This window comes from Rhinolophus ferrumequinum, chromosome 6 (genome assembly GCF_004115265.2).
Source record: "Rhinolophus ferrumequinum isolate MPI-CBG mRhiFer1 chromosome 6, mRhiFer1_v1.p, whole genome shotgun sequence".
Lineage (NCBI taxonomy): Eukaryota > Metazoa > Chordata > Mammalia > Chiroptera > Rhinolophidae > Rhinolophus > Rhinolophus ferrumequinum.
Window position 1 is genome coordinate 74,288,980 of NC_046289.1, and position 15,793 is coordinate 74,304,772.

Consider the following 15,793-nt stretch of genomic DNA (forward strand, 5'->3'; position numbering starts at 1 on the left):
AAACATTATCAGTCACAAGTGACATAACCAAGTTCAGAGGCTTAAAAATCTTTTACATACAAAAATCAATCCACTGAGATGAAATCCTTCATTGTTTAGCATACGATTTGATGTTAAGACTCATTTTGGACATAAAACCTCCGACTTTTGTTTTACATTTACCATGACTTTTACGTTTTATTCAATAATGTACAAGTTCCATATTTCAAAGGCTTGAATTTAGATTTTATTCAGTTTTAAACAGAATTTCTAAGTGCTAAGGAGAAAAGGCCAAGAAGAGGAAAGATGTAATCAAAAAATGTATTATTAAAGAGATGAGTTTAGCAGAAGTTTTTCTTTGGGTACTCCTATTAATTATAATGCATTGTTCATGCTATATCTTTGTCATTAATTCATGCAAAGCCTTTTCCATTTTGTTATTTAATAGTATAATGAGCCCGGGTATTTTCATGTTTTAATGCAAAATTGAAAACATACTGTTTTTGCATCCACCTTGTCACCAGAACTACCACCTTTTAAGAAACCTAACAACGTAACTTGCACTTTCCAATGGCATAAAAATACAAGACTACAACATCACTTTAATATCCACCTGGTATGTGTCCTACCATATGGACAAGTTATTTAACCAGTCCCGTGCATATTGTATATTTGGATCGCTTTTGTTTCCATTGCTTTACTATTTTGAATACTAAAATATGCGTGGGTTCGATTCCATGAAGCTATCAGGGTGACCAGAGACGATAAACTCGGGTGTAGCAGTCTAGAGACCATGAAGCGTCACCCGAAGGACCACACCCTCACCCTCCCAGGGAGAGTGAGGCCCAGGAAGGCCACCGGGAACTGAGGGCCCCCGCTCCTCTGCCTGCCCTCAGGGGGCTCTGGACCCAAGATAGCTTGAAGCACTTTTAAAGGAGTGCGAGCCGGGAGCGCTGAGACGCAACTTGAACCCCGGGCCTTTGCGCCGGGTACGGCGAGGTGACTCGACCCACACCGCCTCCCCCCAGCCACCGCGCCTCAGGCTGGGCGAGGATCCCGAGATGTGGTAAGTCCCGGCCTTGGACTCGGCCGGGTTACTCATAAACCCAGAGCGGGGGGTAGGATGCGGAGTACGTGCACACCGTAGTCGGATGGCCCGGACCGAGAGACACCGCAAGGACAGAAGGTCTAGGGAGGGTCTATAAATCCCGGAGGGCCAACGGGGCGTCTAAGGGGAACTCAAGGAACCGGAAAGGCCTGTAGAGACCCGAGGATGTGTTAGGGAGCGTCTGCAAAGACCACAGAGGGAAGCCAGGGGTCATCTAAAAAGTTGTCAAAGCGGCTAAGGGGAGGTCTAGAAAGGGCGGTCCCCACAAGAACAGGGCTTCCGGAAACTAAACCCGGAAGGGAGGGGGTGGAGGCCTGGGCCCCACCTATGACGTGAACCTACCCTAAAGGCGCCGGCGAAGCTTAGGGCTGGGCCGACTGAAGATGCAGCCAGGGAAAAGAGGAAGGCTGGAGCCCGGTGAGGGGAAAAGGGGATGAAAAAGGAGGCTCTTAAAGATCGTCTGAAAAATGCAAAGCCAAATGAATTTTATGGACCAACAGCAAATTGTACCCCTTGCTAAGACAGCTCTCCGTAGCGAACCAACTTCTTTTGTAAGCCCCGCCCACACCCTTTAAGTGTAGTTCCGTTGTCTCTGATACGGGAAGCAGCGGATTCCCCACTCACTCCCAACGAGGAGCGACGCCCTTCCTCGGTTGCGCGCTTTCTCCTCCTCTCATACCCCTCACGCACTTTCTCCCACCCACCTATCAATCACTGTGTTCAGCTGTCCAGTTAGCGGGCCAAGGGGGCGGGGCCGTTAGGGGCGTCGTGTGACGTCGCAGTTCGCCGGCAGGGAAGCCGGGAGATGAGTGACGAAGGAGGCGCGTGACGGAGGCGCGGTTGGCCGACGCTGCGGCGGCAGTCGGTGTAAACAAGGCTTTGCGCCACTGCGGGTCCTGCGACCGCTCCTGGCTGGTGGGTGGTCTCGCGCGGGGCGGTAACCGCCGGTTTCAGTGGGAGGGGCTTCTCGGCCTCTTCCTGGCCTCCCCACCTAGGCGTACACACCCCCGGCACACCACGTGGGCGTGAGGCAAGGAAGGAGAGGGTGTTAGGCCGAATTCTAACGTCATTGGTTGTCGCTGCTGCCGGCTCTCGCAAGGGAGCACTCTGATTGGTCGGTAAGGGGGGCGTTGGGGGGGTCTCTGAGTCCTAAGGCTTCCGATTGGTTAGATGAGATAAGCTAATGAGGCGCTTTCTTCCTCGAGGGGTTTTGATTGGTCGGCCAGAGAGGTTACCTGGGAATCCACCCCCCCCAGGGACTTTGATGGGTGAGTTTGAGGTAGAAAAGTGAGAAATTCCTTTTCAAAGGATTCTCATTGGTGAGCTAGGGTAGTGCCAAAAGCTTCACTCTGCTTGTTTTGCTTCACAGGATTGGGGAAAGTTTGCATTCCCGAAGCCTTGGAAGTTGTCACAGGCTAAAGAGAAGGGATCTCTGTCTCTAGGAAGGGTCACCCTCCTAGAGATAGCTACCCCTATCTCAGGAGACCCTAGTATTTCTAGAGCAGGCTTTGCGTTCACCAAACCCAAGGAGGTGACAGGAGTCCCTGCACAGGACTTAAGGATGCTGTGACCAGAAGATGGGATCACGGAACAGCAGCAGTGCAGGAGCTGGGTCCGGAGACCCCTCCGAGGGCTTGCCCCGAAGAGGGGCTGGCCTGCGTCGGAGTGAGGAAGAGGAAGAGGAGGATGAAGATGTGGATCTGGCCCAGGTACTGGCCTATCTCCTCCGCAGGTAACTTACTCTCTGGTGTGTCCCCACCAGGCGCCACCACAGTCCCTTGATCCCAACTCCAGGCAGGGAAGTTACAGAGGATAGGGAATGGGATTAGCCCAGGACAGCTGTTTGGTTTGAGCTGAACAGCCTTTTCTGCTGGACACTCATAGCCCTCGTACCCAGTAAGCGTGGTTCTAGCCTAGGGAGGGTCACCAAGATGACTCACTCTTGTGTTTGAGGGGACTGTTCAAGGGAAGCTCTCTAGCAATGACCACACAAATGTAATCTGTTTTCCAAGTAAGTGAAAAAAAGGGGGGAGGGGCCCTGGTTGAAAAGGGGTGAAGAGAAGAGATGGGGAAGTGGGTGTTGAGCCTTTGTGCAGTTAATTACGTGTAATATGAGGCCATGTGGAGTTACTTGAAAAACAAGTTTAAATTAACCTAACTAACCCTATTCTGGAGGAAAGATTGCTTTGAAGGAAGTGACCACCAGGAGTTGACTGGTAAGGGGTGAAACTAGCTGTTTCTTAACTGTGGCTTCTTGGGGAGAAGACAAACTTGGGGATCCCTTCAGAATACCGTGTTCTATGCTGGACTCCTCAGGCAGAGGCTCAGAAGGGAATGCTCTCAGAATTTTCAGTTCTCTGGAAAGTCAACTTAGGTCTCTCAACCTCCATGCAGTGCTGGGGTTCTCTTCACTGCTGTACGAAGGAGAATTAGTTTCCTACTGTGTCTTATAGGAAGTTGAAAATAACAGCCAACGTCTAGTCATCCTCAAACCTCAAAATAGGGACAGTATGATGGTTTGAGTACCAGGTGATTTAACAGCTGGTTAGCCATTGATTCTGAATTTGGTTGCTTTGGGGAGGAGATCCTCCCCCTTTATCATGGGGGGTTTCTCCACAGAGGCCAAGTGAGGTTGGTGCAGGGAGGAGGTGCCGCAAATTTACAACTAATCCAGGCCCTCTCGGACTCGGAGGAAGAGCATGACAGTGCCTGGGATGGTCGTCTCGGGGACCAGTACAACCCACCTGGTAAGAGGATAGGCAGACTAAGACCCTAACATCAGAGGACTTTCATTAGGAAACCTTTTTTTTTTTTTTTTAATTTTGACAAAGAGAAATGGTTAAATTGGAAGAAGATGAGACAATTCAGGGAATGAGGGAGTTCTTGCAGACCCAGTATATTCAGCCACATTGAGCGGGCTTGAGCACTGTTCTACTAACTGTCCTCTGGGGCTGGAAGACCTCGGATGAAACTTCCCCTTGGCCCTCACAGTGGATGCAACCCCTGACACCCGGGAGCTGGAATGCAATGAGATCAAGACGCAAGTGGAATTGGCCACAGGGCGGCTGGGGCTTAGGCGGGCAGCCCGGGAGCACAGCTTTCCTCAAATGTTGTACAAGGTAGGCCTCTCCACCTCCCATCAGCCTGGCAGCAGGTCTATCAAGGTAGGCAGCAGCTCTGCCAGCCCCAGAGAAGAGGGAAGTAAACTTTCCAGAGAAGCCTCAAGTGCTGGCGCTGGAGAGTTCTTAGCCATCCTGCATTGGCGTTTGGTGGGACATCCTATGTGTGGTGCCCATTTCTGTAGCAAGAGCAATAACCTTGGAGGCGGGGTCTTGGTGTGGCTGAAGTGGCCCTGTGTTTCTGCGAGCAACATTCCCCAATCCCTTCCTTTAGAGAGAACGGGGCCTCTGCCACCGGGGAAGCTTCTCCCTTGGAGAACAGTCTCGAGTGATGTCTCAGTGAGTATGGGGCTTGGTGGAGTGACCCTAAGGGCCAGATAGGTCTTATCCCCTAAACTTTGAAGGGATAGATGTTACAGGAGCCTCAGGGATATTACACCTAGTGTAAGTGGGGTTGAATCTTTGAGAGTAAACAAAGTAAAAGTATAGAAATTGAGTGGATAATAGAATGAATGAGAAAGAAAGGGGATTGTACCAAAGCTAAAAGGGAAGGATGCCCTTGTTCTCACATCCAGCTCTGTTAGGATTCTGCTAACTGTTTACACTCCTCATCCTGAGCTCCCCTTATTCACATTTTCCCTCTGCTCCCCCAGCTTCTTGCCCAATGATCTGGGCTTCACGGACACTTACTCTCAGAAGGCTTTCTGTGGAATCTACAGCAAAGATGGTCAAATCTTCATGTCTGCTTGCCAAGGTAACCAGACCCTGGTCTTACAAACTGCCCTGGTATATGTAACAGTCCTTCTGACTGAGGCTAGAAAGGCCCAGGCCCAGCAGCTCAGACCCTGACTTGAAGCGTGTTTAGTCAGAGCACATTCCCATGATCAAGGGAACATCCCACAAATACACTGAATGAGAGAGGTCTGATCTAGGGAGGATCCAAGGAGAGCGTTTCCTAATTCTTCCTGGTCCTCACTTGCACAGACCAGACAATCCGATTGTATGACTGCCGGTATGGCCGCTTTCATAAATTCAAGAGCATCAAGGCCCGGGATGTCGGCTGGAGCGTCCTGGATGTGGCCTTCACCCCTGATGGGAACCACTTCCTATACTCCAGCTGGTCTGATTATAGTGAGTATGCCCCAGACAGCCCTAGTGTCTCCAGCCTGGGACCTGAGGTCTCAAACGCCCATCTCCTCTTTGCCAGGACTCCGCACCTTCTGGAAAGATCACTCCCAGGGTCTGACATCCACGTTCTTTTTTCTGTTTCCTGCCTAGCTTCACTTCCACCCACCTTCCTCCAGCCCTGAAAGATTCTTGTTTCTCTTGCTTCTCTTAGTTCATATCTGCAACATCTACGGGGAGGGAGACACACACACTGCCCTGGATCTAAGGTACTGGCTTCCCTTCCTGGTCAGACCCATCAGAAACTTCTCAAAGAAGGCTCTCCAGGGGCACACTTCTTGAACTGGATCTCCTGCTTAGAGGGAAAAGTACAGTGGTTGCAAGTTTCTCTGTGTGGATTCCTGGGAGGGACCCACCCATCCTGTCAGCAGAGGACCAGGGTAAAATAGATGGTTGCAGGATTATTTCTGGTTCTCCCTGAGGCGATCCACATTCTAGCACGTGTTGGCAGGACTTCCTTTCCCCTGAGAAGTGTGCCTTACAACCATCATCAGAGTCTTTGTGGATTAACAAAGGCTGAAGGGAAGTCCACCTAACCCAGCTCCTCCTTTGCTCTTTTCAGACCAGATGAACGTCGCTTTGCTGTCTTCTCCATTGCTGTCTCCTCAGACGGACGAGAAGTGCTAGGAGGGTGAGTGCTTGTGGGGGATATCGCCCTCGGTTAATGAGACAGGAGTCCTCCCGGAGACCAGCTCTGCTGTTACAGAGAGTACACTGAATACCCCTACCTGGGCAGCTGTGGAGAACAGCCAGCCAGCCCTTCTCCAAGGTCAAGGTTTACGACTTGCTTCACATTTGTTCACCATTTCCCCAGCATGAGATGGGAGGTCTGAAACTTTGCAAACACAGCTAAGTCTCTCCCACCTCCTATATAAGAAGAGACAAGGGCTTGCCCCTCTGCAGGACTTTACAACAAGGACAGCAAGCATTGGTCCTCTCAGGCCTGGCTCCAGGATACTCTTTATCCCTTCCCTTTCAGGGCCAATGATGGCTGCCTGTATGTCTTTGATCGAGAACAGAACCGGCGCACACTTCAGGTATTGCTTCTGAGACTTAGAGCCTTTGTGTCCTGGTCCTTGGCCTATTGGAAGACCCAGATTGAGGTCCTAGGTATCCTGGCCTCCTTCTCCCCTAGATTGAGTCCCATGAGGATGATGTGAATGCAGTGGCCTTTGCTGACATAAGCTCCCAAATCCTGTTCTCCGGGGGTGACGATGCCATCTGCAAAGTGTGGGATCGACGTACCATGCGGGAAGATGACCCCAAGCCCGTGGGTGCACTGGCCGGACACCAGGATGGCATCACCTTTATTGACAGCAAGGTGGGCAGGGAGGTAGTACTGCATGGCCAGGCTACTAAGGTTCTGGTTGTCCAGGAGAGGGTATCAAAGTGGACTGGTGTGGGAACTTGCCAGGGTCCTTATTAGCCAACGTTGGTAAGAACTGGAGTGGAAGGAAGGGACTTAAGCCAGGAAACATGACAGCCATCAGTACCCACCACGGATGGGTACCAGTGGAACAGGGCAGGGCTTTCTGCACAAGAAAAGTAGAAGACAGTTAATCCAGGGTAGACGAGGAGGCCCAGCCAGCGCACTAGACAAAGAAGGGGAAACCCAGCAAGGGAGTAGCATGTGGCGTTAGAAAACCAACGTGAGCCCACCTGGATGAGGAAAGAGCCAACAGAGTCAGAGGACTAGAGTTCATACCCCTCAACTGGAGAGGGAAGCTGGACAGACGGCGTGGGCGTTTGCAAGTTCTGACACTTCATTATCCATCTTGGGATTCACAGGGAGATGCCCGGTATCTCATCTCCAACTCCAAAGACCAGACCATCAAGCTCTGGGATATCCGACGTTTCTCCAGCCGGGAAGGCATGGAAGCCTCACGCCAGGCTGCCACACAGCAAAACTGGGACTACCGCTGGCAGCAGGTGCCCAAAAAAGGTGAGAGTGGAGGGTAGAGCCTGAGATCTGGAGAGTGAAGAGTCAGGATGGTGGTTAAAATATTTAACTCCTGGAGAGGCCGTCATGGGCACAGTGAATGCTGCTATAGCCTGGAGCTGAGTCCTCAAGCCCTCCTCCTACTCCTGCTTGCCTGGCATTAACTCTTTGTTTGCTGAACCATGGAGAGAGCCAGGGGTTCCCAGGGTTGGGAGCTGGGTTCACTCAGAACTAACCAATATAAAAGTATTTCAGTGTCTTAACACCCCGCAGAGCCATATTAGTGAATATCAGCTGACTGTTAGGTGGGGAAAGAGCCACCAGTTGGGGACTGAACGATGGTTGTCTGTGAGCATCGGTCTTTGGGAAGGACTGGTGATTTGGAAGAATCCAGATTCCCTAACCTAGGGCTCTCCCTGCACTCCCACCCAGCCTGGCGGAAGCTGAAGCTCCCAGGGGACAGCTCCTTGATGACTTACCGGGGCCATGGGGTGCTGCACACCCTCATCCGCTGCCGATTCTCCCCCACCCATAGCACTGGCCAGCAGTTCATCTACAGCGGCTGCTCCACTGGCAAAGTGGTCGGTAAGGATAGTGTAAGAACGGGGCCTCGGGAAGGGCAGGAATGTTTCACTGGCATTCTATCTATAATTACCAGTGACCACCTTAAAAAACCCAGTGACAACTACAAGTGGAATTTAATTTAGCTTGGAACAAGGGAGGCTTGACAAACAGAAAACATTCTATTCATCAGCATTTTAAATTAAGACAAGGAACATAGAATTCTAGTCAGTAAATATAATAGATTACCAAAAATATACTCTGTTCTGTTTTGTAGCCAGTCAAGGAAAGAGATTGCAGATGAAAGGTAGGAGGGAACAGAGGTAAAAAAGAATGACACCAAAAGACAGCAGCAAGTAGTAAAGGACATACAGCCACTAAAGCAGGAGGAAAGCACAAGCACAGCTACAGCTATAAGGAACCTGACAGTGCACTCAGATGGAGACCCATCCAGAAAGAGAGAAAGGTACACCCCATCCAGATCAGGAACAGCAGGTCCACGTGTCTGGACATACCCATTGCTCACTTTTGCGGTGCCTTCCAGATCTTGGGAGCTTTTTAGAAAATTGCTGCTAAAACCTTCAAAGTCACATTGCATTTTATTAACTGTAGACCTTGTGAAATTTAGCTGAGGGCCAGAGATTCACAAACTCTGCTAAACTATACCCTCAACCTGAGGTAGGGAAAGGGAAAAGGAACTGAGAAATAACCCCATCCTCTGCTGTGGCCTTTGCTCCCCTGGGAAAGTGGGACGTTGCCTGAGAGGGAGGTAAGTGGTGCTGCTCAGGGAGAGACGAGGGGTGGCTAGAAGGTCCTGAGGTGGCCCCTCTCCACTCTGGCCTTTCCTGGACAGTGTACAACCTCCTGAATGGCCACATTGTGAAGAAGCTGACCAACCACAAGGCCTGTGTGCGAGATGTCAGTTGGCACCCCTTTGAGGAGAAGATCGTCAGCAGTTCGGTGAGGTTGCGAGGGCGAGGGGGCCAGTACATGTCTGGGACTTGTACCTGGGAGGGGGCAGCACCCCCTGACTACTTGCCACCTTCTGCCTTGCAGTGGGACGGGAACTTGCGTCTGTGGCAGTACCGCCAGGCTGAGTACTTCCAGGATGACATGCCAGAGTGTGAGGAGCACCCCAGCGCCCCTGCCCCAGTGCCCCACCCCTCCACAGCCTTTTCCTCGCCCCAGTAGATCTGACCTCCAGCCCATTCATGGCTGAGCCTCTTGTTAAGCTCTCTGCCTTCTCCCTTTCTCCCTTCTGGGGGATCTTTGGGAAATCACGGGCATTCAGTGGGGAGACACAGAAGCCCAGGCTTCCAGGCCCCGACTGAGCCCTGGACGATCCTCCCCCTAGGTTGCCTCACATGCCCACGCCCGGCTTGGGTCTCTCTCTCTGGCCGGGTTCTGGCTAGCCTCCCATTGTCTGGGGTGTGGCCTTTGTCAGCAGGAGACCTGAGTGTTTTTAATCATGTTTGGATGTTAGGTGTTAGCTTCCAGAGTAGATGTCTGGGGTGAATTTGAACTGAGCTATCAGCCAGGCCCATTGCCCAGGATTAGACTGGCCAATCAGAGGGTCGGGCATCCTGGCCTTTCTGCCAGAGGTCCTGAGGGCTAGAGCGCTAGCCCTTTGGGGGAGGGTGGGATGGAGAAGGTGTGTCCTCAGCACCCTCCTGGGATGGGAATTGTGTCCTCTCTCTCCTGTGTCTGGGTCTTTGGTATAGGACAGGCTGTGGTGTGAGAGGCTCCGTGTGGCTCCCCTCCCAGAGTGTTCCATCTTGCCGGAGGCCAGCTGCTTCAGAGAGGGATGTTGAAGCAGGACTCCTTTGTCCTCTCACTGGCTTTGGCTCCCTCAATAAACTCTGTGGGAACCTGGCTCAGTGTCTCTCTCTCCCTTTTTCCTGTCTGGGGTCTTTTATCCTCTCACTTCAAGAAAACAGTTTCAACAAAGCCTTCAGATATGCACCTTTATGGGAGAAAACACCCTTTTGATGCCTCAAGATGAAGGAAAATAGCAAAATCATTTGTTAACTGAGCTTTTCAGTAGGCATTCCCTCACCGACCTCAGAAACTTGCCAGCAAATAGAAAACAAGATAGCAGGAAACAAGCACAATACAGATGAGCATACGCACAGCAGCTCTGCTCTGGGGCTGGCCCTGGAGCTGGTCCAGTGTACAGGAAGAAGTAGCCCAGAGCCAGAGGGAACCTGGTGGGCACTGATGCAAGGCCCCATCTGGGTGCTTCACCCTCACAGCCCCCGGTGAGGAAGTGGAGACATGCAGAGGTCAGGCAGCGTGCCCCGAAGCAGACCGACGGTGTGGTCAGTGGGGGATCGAAGGTTCACATCCAGCTCCGATCCATCTTTTCCCCACAACATTTCATTATCTCCAAGGCAGTTTTCAAATGAGGAATAAACACCTCCAGGGATTCTCAAATACACAGCAAAGGGTAAAAGGAGTACCTATTTCATAGCAAAAAAAGATAGTTTTTTAAAAATGAATTGTCCAGTTCCTCGGGCTTCCACGTGTTCTCTTTGCTCCAAGTAATCTGCCTACTGTGAAATTCGGGCCAGATCTCCTTTTCCTTTGGCCCTTTTCATTTCCCTTCTGCCACATCACCCCAGAGATGCTACCCATCTCACCCAGAACCTGTATTACTCCAGGGCACCCAAGTTAGAAGCAAATTAAAATTATTAGTGTCCACAAACCCTCATTGAATCAAGGCCCCAAGGACCACTTAGTCTTCTCATTAAGAGATACATTTCCAATACACTTTCAATTATCAAAATGTGTGAAATGTTTGTTGTACTAATAATATATTTTATACTACTAACAATTATGAAAATTTAATCCAGAAGAAAAAAATGTTAACTTTTAGGGCCTATGAACACTGGAAATGTTTAAAAATTAAATTTCAAATTATATCCTTTTTTTCGCAGAGAAGTGTGATGAATAAAAAACTTTGAAGCATAAAACATATTAGGATAAGTTCTTTGGGAGAAGTAGAATGGAAATACAATTTCTGACTATTAAGATCTCATCAGATTTTTTAAAATTAATAATGGTGAGGTATATAATCACTAGTGTTTAGATTCCATTGGATGTATTTAAAAGAGTGATAAAAATAGCTTTATTTTTTGAAATGTTAGTATATACAATCCACTGGAAACTATGTCCTTTGCAACTTTTAAAATTACTATGAAAAATTTTTTGTTGACTTAAAAATGTATGAGGGTTCTATAGGTATTCGTGTATAGGGTCCATGAGCAGAAATTAGGCTGAAGGATGGGCTTCAGGATCTGGAAGGAACCTGATTGATTAATCCATCTTGATCAGTTTGCAGAGGAGGGCACTGAGGACCAAGGAGAGTGAGTTGATTTTCCCAAAGTCACATAGTTGGGCCCAGAACTCAGGTATCCTTAAGTTCATTCCTTTCACTACTTCGCAGGCCTCCACTGTGCTCTGAAATCCCACCACCAATTTTGAGGAATGAGGAAGACAAAAAGGGACTGCAAAACAGTTACTGAATAATAGGGACATCTCTTGGGTAGGTTGCACTCCATACTGTGGCTCCAGCCCCTGTAGTCAGGCCGAGAAGCTAAGTCTTAGGTATGGCTGAGCCTAGGGTAATTGGTTAGAAGACACAGCCTATGTTTTGATGGCTGAGGATTTTTCGTCTAGATCTCCACCCTGCTTTCGCCATCACCTAGGAGTAAACCTACTTTTGGGGACTCTGAGAGTCCAACCTAAACCATCACCATCTCATATAATATGCCCTTTTCAGGACACTTGAATTTCATCTGTTGGCCATCATAATAAACATACCAAAGAAGGGCCCCCTTTAGATCTGATGTCTTGTGCATTGCACAACCATGGTTTACACAGCAGCCCTAGACCCAAGCTAACCCCTCAGAGCTCAGACCAGACAAGCTGGGGCTGCGCCAAGCCCCTGAGGTCCCAGTGCAGAAAAGTGGGTAACCCTGCTGACGTGCTTCCCAGGCCTGAGTTGGAAACAATGCAGTGCACGGCCATCTTGCTGCAGGCTCAGTGGTGAGCTCCTGTGCTCAGACCTGAGGAGAGAAGCTGGGCCACGATGATGATGAGGCAGACACAGATTTTTTTAAATGACCTCCAAGGTTTGGTTAGTTTTATGTTCCTGACCCCTGATCTCCCTGTGGAGCAAACACACAGTAAAATTGGGGTGGGGTATGGTTAACTGGCTGACCAGACAGGCAGACCCAAGCAGGCTATGGACAAAGACAACCCGGAACAGCAGGTCTGGCCCTGAAACATGAACTAGACCATGGTTACAGCTTGGGACACAGACCTAGAGAGCCAAGGGGACACAGGGCTAACAGGAAAGGACACGGACCGCAATAAGGACACACACCCAAGGCTGGGACCCTGCTGACGTGGCACCCCTCCACCCTGGCCCCTTACTGCCCCCCGCCCCTCTCCCCCGCCTACCAGCTGCCAACAGGGCTCTGCTCTGTGTCTGCCACACCTGTCACTGCCTGTCCTTGTGCAGGGGGGGCCCCATCAGCCCCTCCTCAGCTGCCCAGCAGAGCAAGCAGTTAGTGGGGAGGGGAGGGAACATGGAGCGGGGGCCGGTGGTGGGGGCAGGGCTGGGGGCCGGGGCCCGAATCCGGGCACTGCTGGGCTGCCTGGTCAAGGTGCTGCTCTGGGTGGCCTCTGCCTTGCTGTACTTTGGGAGTGAACAGGCTGCTCGCCTCCTGGGCAGCCCCTGCTTACGGCGCCTCTACCATGCGTGGTTGGCAGCAGTGGTCATCTTTGGGCCCCTTCTGCAGTTCCATGTCAACCCTCGGACTATCTTCGCCAGCCACGGCAACTTCTTCAACATGTGAGTCCACGCGAGGCCGTGGGCGCCGGCTCCCTCCATTCTGGGATCCTAGCTCCCTCCAGGCTTCTGTCCTCCTGCCAGTCCAGGCACTAAAAATAGGCTAGAAGGTTGAGGAGAAGGTCAGAGGAGGGGGAGGGGACAGCGTTGTGGGGGTACAGGGGAAGTCAGGAGCAGGGCTGACGAGGAAATATGGACCATAGAAGGCTGAGTGAGTCTTTCAGGAGATGGCAAAGTTTAAGTGCACGGGGGTGGTGTGGTAGAAGGCACAGGACCCAGAAAGCCAGTGATGAAATATAGAACTGGCAACAGAGCAGTGATGGGAACACAGACCAGGGTGGAAAGATAGGGCTACGAGGTCTCACTAGCCTCCCTTCTCTGCCCACAGAAAGTTTGTGAACTCGGCATGGGGCTGGACATGCACCTTCCTGGGGGGCTTCGTGTTGCTGGTGGTGTTCCTCGCTACACGGCGCGTGGCAGTGACTGCCCGGCACCTTAGCCGGCTAGTGGTGGGGGCAGCTGTGTGGCGGGGGGCCGGCCGGGCCTTTCTGCTCATCGAGGACCTGACCGGCTCCTGCTTGGAGCCTCTGCCCCAGGGCCTGCTGCTTCACGAGCTGCCCGACCGACGCAGCTGCCTGGCGGCCGGCCACCAGTGGCGGGGCTACACGGTCTCCTCCCATACCTTCCTGCTCACCTTCTGCTGCCTGCTCATGGCTGAGGAAGCAGCAGTATTCGCCAAGTACCTGGCCCATGGGCTACCTGCTGGTGCACCCCTGCGCCTCGTCTTCCTGCTCAACGTGCTGCTGCTGGGCCTCTGGAACTTCTTGCTGCTCTGTACCGTCATCTACTTCCACCAGTATACTCACAAAGTGGTGGGCGCTGCAGTGGGCACCTTTGCCTGGTACCTCACCTACGGCAGCTGGTATCATCAGCCCTGGTCTCCAGGGAGCCCCGGCCATGGGCTCTTCCCTCGCCCCCACTCCAGCCGCAAGCACAACTGAAAGAAATAAAGGCACATTAGGCCTGGCTCTGGCCCCTCTCATCATTTGGTGGGGGACCTGGAAAGGGTGGAAAGGGTGAAAAGGCTGATGGTCGCTGGGGTTCCTCAACCATTCCTTGAATGTCCTTCCTTATGCTTGATGGCCATGTCTCCTGCTGTCCTTTCAGTCTTCTAGTCCTTGCAGACTTCGAGCTATCTGAGGCTCTGATGTCAAGGAGTGGCACTGCTAGGGCCAGGTAACAACGCACTTAGGTATGGGCAGCATTCCTGCTGTGCAGCACTCTGTCTACAGCCTGGTTGATTTACTCCCCCGCCCCCCTGCTCCACTGAATCCCCTTCCGCCTTCCTCTAGGAGCTGCCTATCTAGGCACCCTACTCAGGGACCCTTCCCACCCTTTCTTCCCCATAGGGCTCTATGTGTACTCATTTATTTAACAGATGTTTATTGAGCCAAACATAGCTTCAGACCTTGTGAATAAGGGAGACAGGGTTTTTGCTGCTTGGGGGCTTATGGTTTACTGGGGGAGGCAGATGATAAATTCACAAATAATAATAGCAAAACTGCATTGTGCTTACTCCGTGCCAGGCAACATTCTAATTGTCTTAAAGTTCTTTATATAAATTTAACACATTTAACACTCACAACAACGCTATGAAGTAGGTTTGGTAGTGTTCCCACTGTACGGTTGCAAAAAGGCACAGAGGTTAGGTAACTTGTTCACAGCTAGTAAATTATCAGTCAGGATTAAAACCCCGGGGCACTATGGGTCTGTTGTCTGTGCTCTAAGCACAGACAGCCCTCCTGTGGTCATTTTTTGTATGGCCTGATTGCTAAGAATGGTTCTTACATTTTTTTAATGGTTGAAAAAAAAATTAAAGAACATTTCATGATATCTGAAAATTACATGAAATTCAAATTTATGCCCATAAAGTTTTATTGGAACCTAGCCATGCTAATTTATTTAGTTATAACTGTTTACCTGCTACAATGGCAGACTTGAGTAGTGTAGTTGCTACGGACACTATATATAGCCCACAAAGCCTAAAATATTTACTATCTGGCCTTTTACAGAAAAAGTTTGCCAACCCTGGTGTAAACCACACTATCCTCAAAAATTAAACTAATATCAGAGCCAAGTGCTATGAAGTTACTAAACCAGGCTGCTTTGTAATACAGGGAGGTACTTTATAAAGAATGATGGACAGTTCTCTCTGACGAAGTGATATTTGCACGGAAAAAGGAATGACAGACAACGTGAGGCAGGGGCAGGGTGTGCCAGGCAAAAGTATTAGCCAGGGCAAAAGCCCTAAAACGGGCAGGAATGAAAGTGATACCGACAACAAATGAAAAGCCAGGTATTTACAAGTGTAAAGTAAACGGGGCAAACGCAGTAGAGAGTGAAGTTGAATGGCAACAGGTGTCAGGTAGTCCAGGCAGGCCTTAGGGGCCAGGAAAGCCCTGAGGATTTCATCCCAAGGTCAACGGGAAACTGAGAAAGAGTTATAAACAAGGAGAGGGATCCTGCTGCTGTGTGGAAAGCGGGCTACAGAGCAATGGAGTCCACACAAGGGTTAGGAGAGAGCTGACTGGGTTGGAGTGGTGCCGGCGTCTGAATGTCACTGCACGGCCAGAGGATGCCCGTGGAGCCAGGAGCCCAGGCTGGCAGTGCTAGCGAAGGGAGACCAGGTCTTGATCCACCGCTGAGGAAAGATGGAAGAGGGTCAGATAAGGCTTATCACTGTCCCAGGCCGAGCAGGTGAAGAAGAGAGCCAGCAGTCACAAGGCAGAGAGAGATGGGAGGCGGGGAGTCCAAAGGCGGGCACTGGGCTGGGTGGCAGGAGATGTCGGGCCTTGTGAAGAGAGGAAGCGAGAAGTGGAAGCAGTAACGCCTGGAGCGGAAAGAGAGCAAAGAGGATGGAGGAGGTGGCGGCGTGTCGAGAGCAGGGCGGGAGGGAAGAGGCGGGGTGGGCGGAGGCAGTAGGCGGGGAGTCGAGAGACCGACTTCGGCGAGGAGGTGGGAAGGGGGAGGCGGGGCGTCGGGAGCAG

General features: G+C 51.1%; 2 protein-coding genes across 9 annotated transcripts; both read left to right on the plus strand.

The window, feature by feature from the left end:
* The first annotated feature begins 797 nt into the window (after window positions 1–797).
* DCAF11 (DDB1 and CUL4 associated factor 11) lies at window positions 798–9,763 on the plus strand. 8 transcript variants are annotated; one of them, XM_033107114.1, is made up of 16 exons: window positions 2,032–2,205; window positions 2,293–2,355; window positions 2,457–2,819; window positions 3,707–3,834; window positions 4,079–4,206; window positions 4,481–4,545; window positions 4,860–4,960; window positions 5,191–5,337; window positions 5,546–5,600; window positions 5,954–6,022; window positions 6,371–6,428; window positions 6,527–6,712; window positions 7,180–7,333; window positions 7,763–7,915; window positions 8,745–8,851; window positions 8,948–9,763. In XM_033107114.1, the coding sequence occupies exons 3-16, from the start codon at window positions 2,665–2,667 to the stop codon at window positions 9,080–9,082; spliced, it is 1,641 nt and encodes a 546-aa protein (XP_032963005.1). In that variant the 5' UTR covers window positions 2,032–2,205; window positions 2,293–2,355; window positions 2,457–2,664; the 3' UTR covers window positions 9,083–9,763. The 8 variants fall into 8 exon arrangements, 7 of the variants coding, with proteins under 7 accessions (XP_032963009.1, XP_032963004.1, XP_032963011.1 ...); XM_033107118.1 differs by lacking the exons at window positions 2,032–2,205; window positions 2,293–2,355 and adding an exon at window positions 798–1,045 and having other exon boundaries at window positions 2,640–2,819; XM_033107113.1 differs by lacking the exons at window positions 2,032–2,205; window positions 2,293–2,355 and adding an exon at window positions 1,846–2,002.
* A 1,281-nt stretch (window positions 9,764–11,044) lies between these two features.
* FITM1 (fat storage inducing transmembrane protein 1) lies at window positions 11,045–13,774 on the plus strand. Its single transcript, XM_033107132.1, has 2 exons — window positions 11,045–12,749; window positions 13,135–13,774. Exons 1-2 carry the CDS (start codon window positions 12,484–12,486, stop codon window positions 13,745–13,747), a joined length of 879 nt encoding a protein of 292 aa, XP_032963023.1. The 5' UTR covers window positions 11,045–12,483; the 3' UTR covers window positions 13,748–13,774.
* Window positions 13,775–15,793: the final 2,019 nt, after the last annotated feature.

Bases quoted from the DNA above. Each gene is read 5' to 3' on its own strand.
- DCAF11 (XM_033107118.1), top strand. From the start codon at position 2,665: ATGGGATCACGGAACAGCAGCAGTGCAGGAGCTGGGTCCGGAGACCCC. The intron at 4,961-5,190 runs GTAACCAGACCC...TCACTTGCACAG, and splicing joins CTTCATGTCTGCTTGCCAAG to ACCAGACAATCCGATTGTAT. The intron at 5,338-5,545 runs GTGAGTATGCCC...TGCTTCTCTTAG, and splicing joins CTCCAGCTGGTCTGATTATA to TTCATATCTGCAACATCTAC.
- FITM1 (XM_033107132.1), top strand. From the start codon at position 12,484: ATGGAGCGGGGGCCGGTGGTGGGGGCAGGGCTGGGGGCCGGGGCCCGA. The intron at 12,750-13,134 runs GTGAGTCCACGC...CTCTGCCCACAG, and splicing joins CACGGCAACTTCTTCAACAT to AAAGTTTGTGAACTCGGCAT.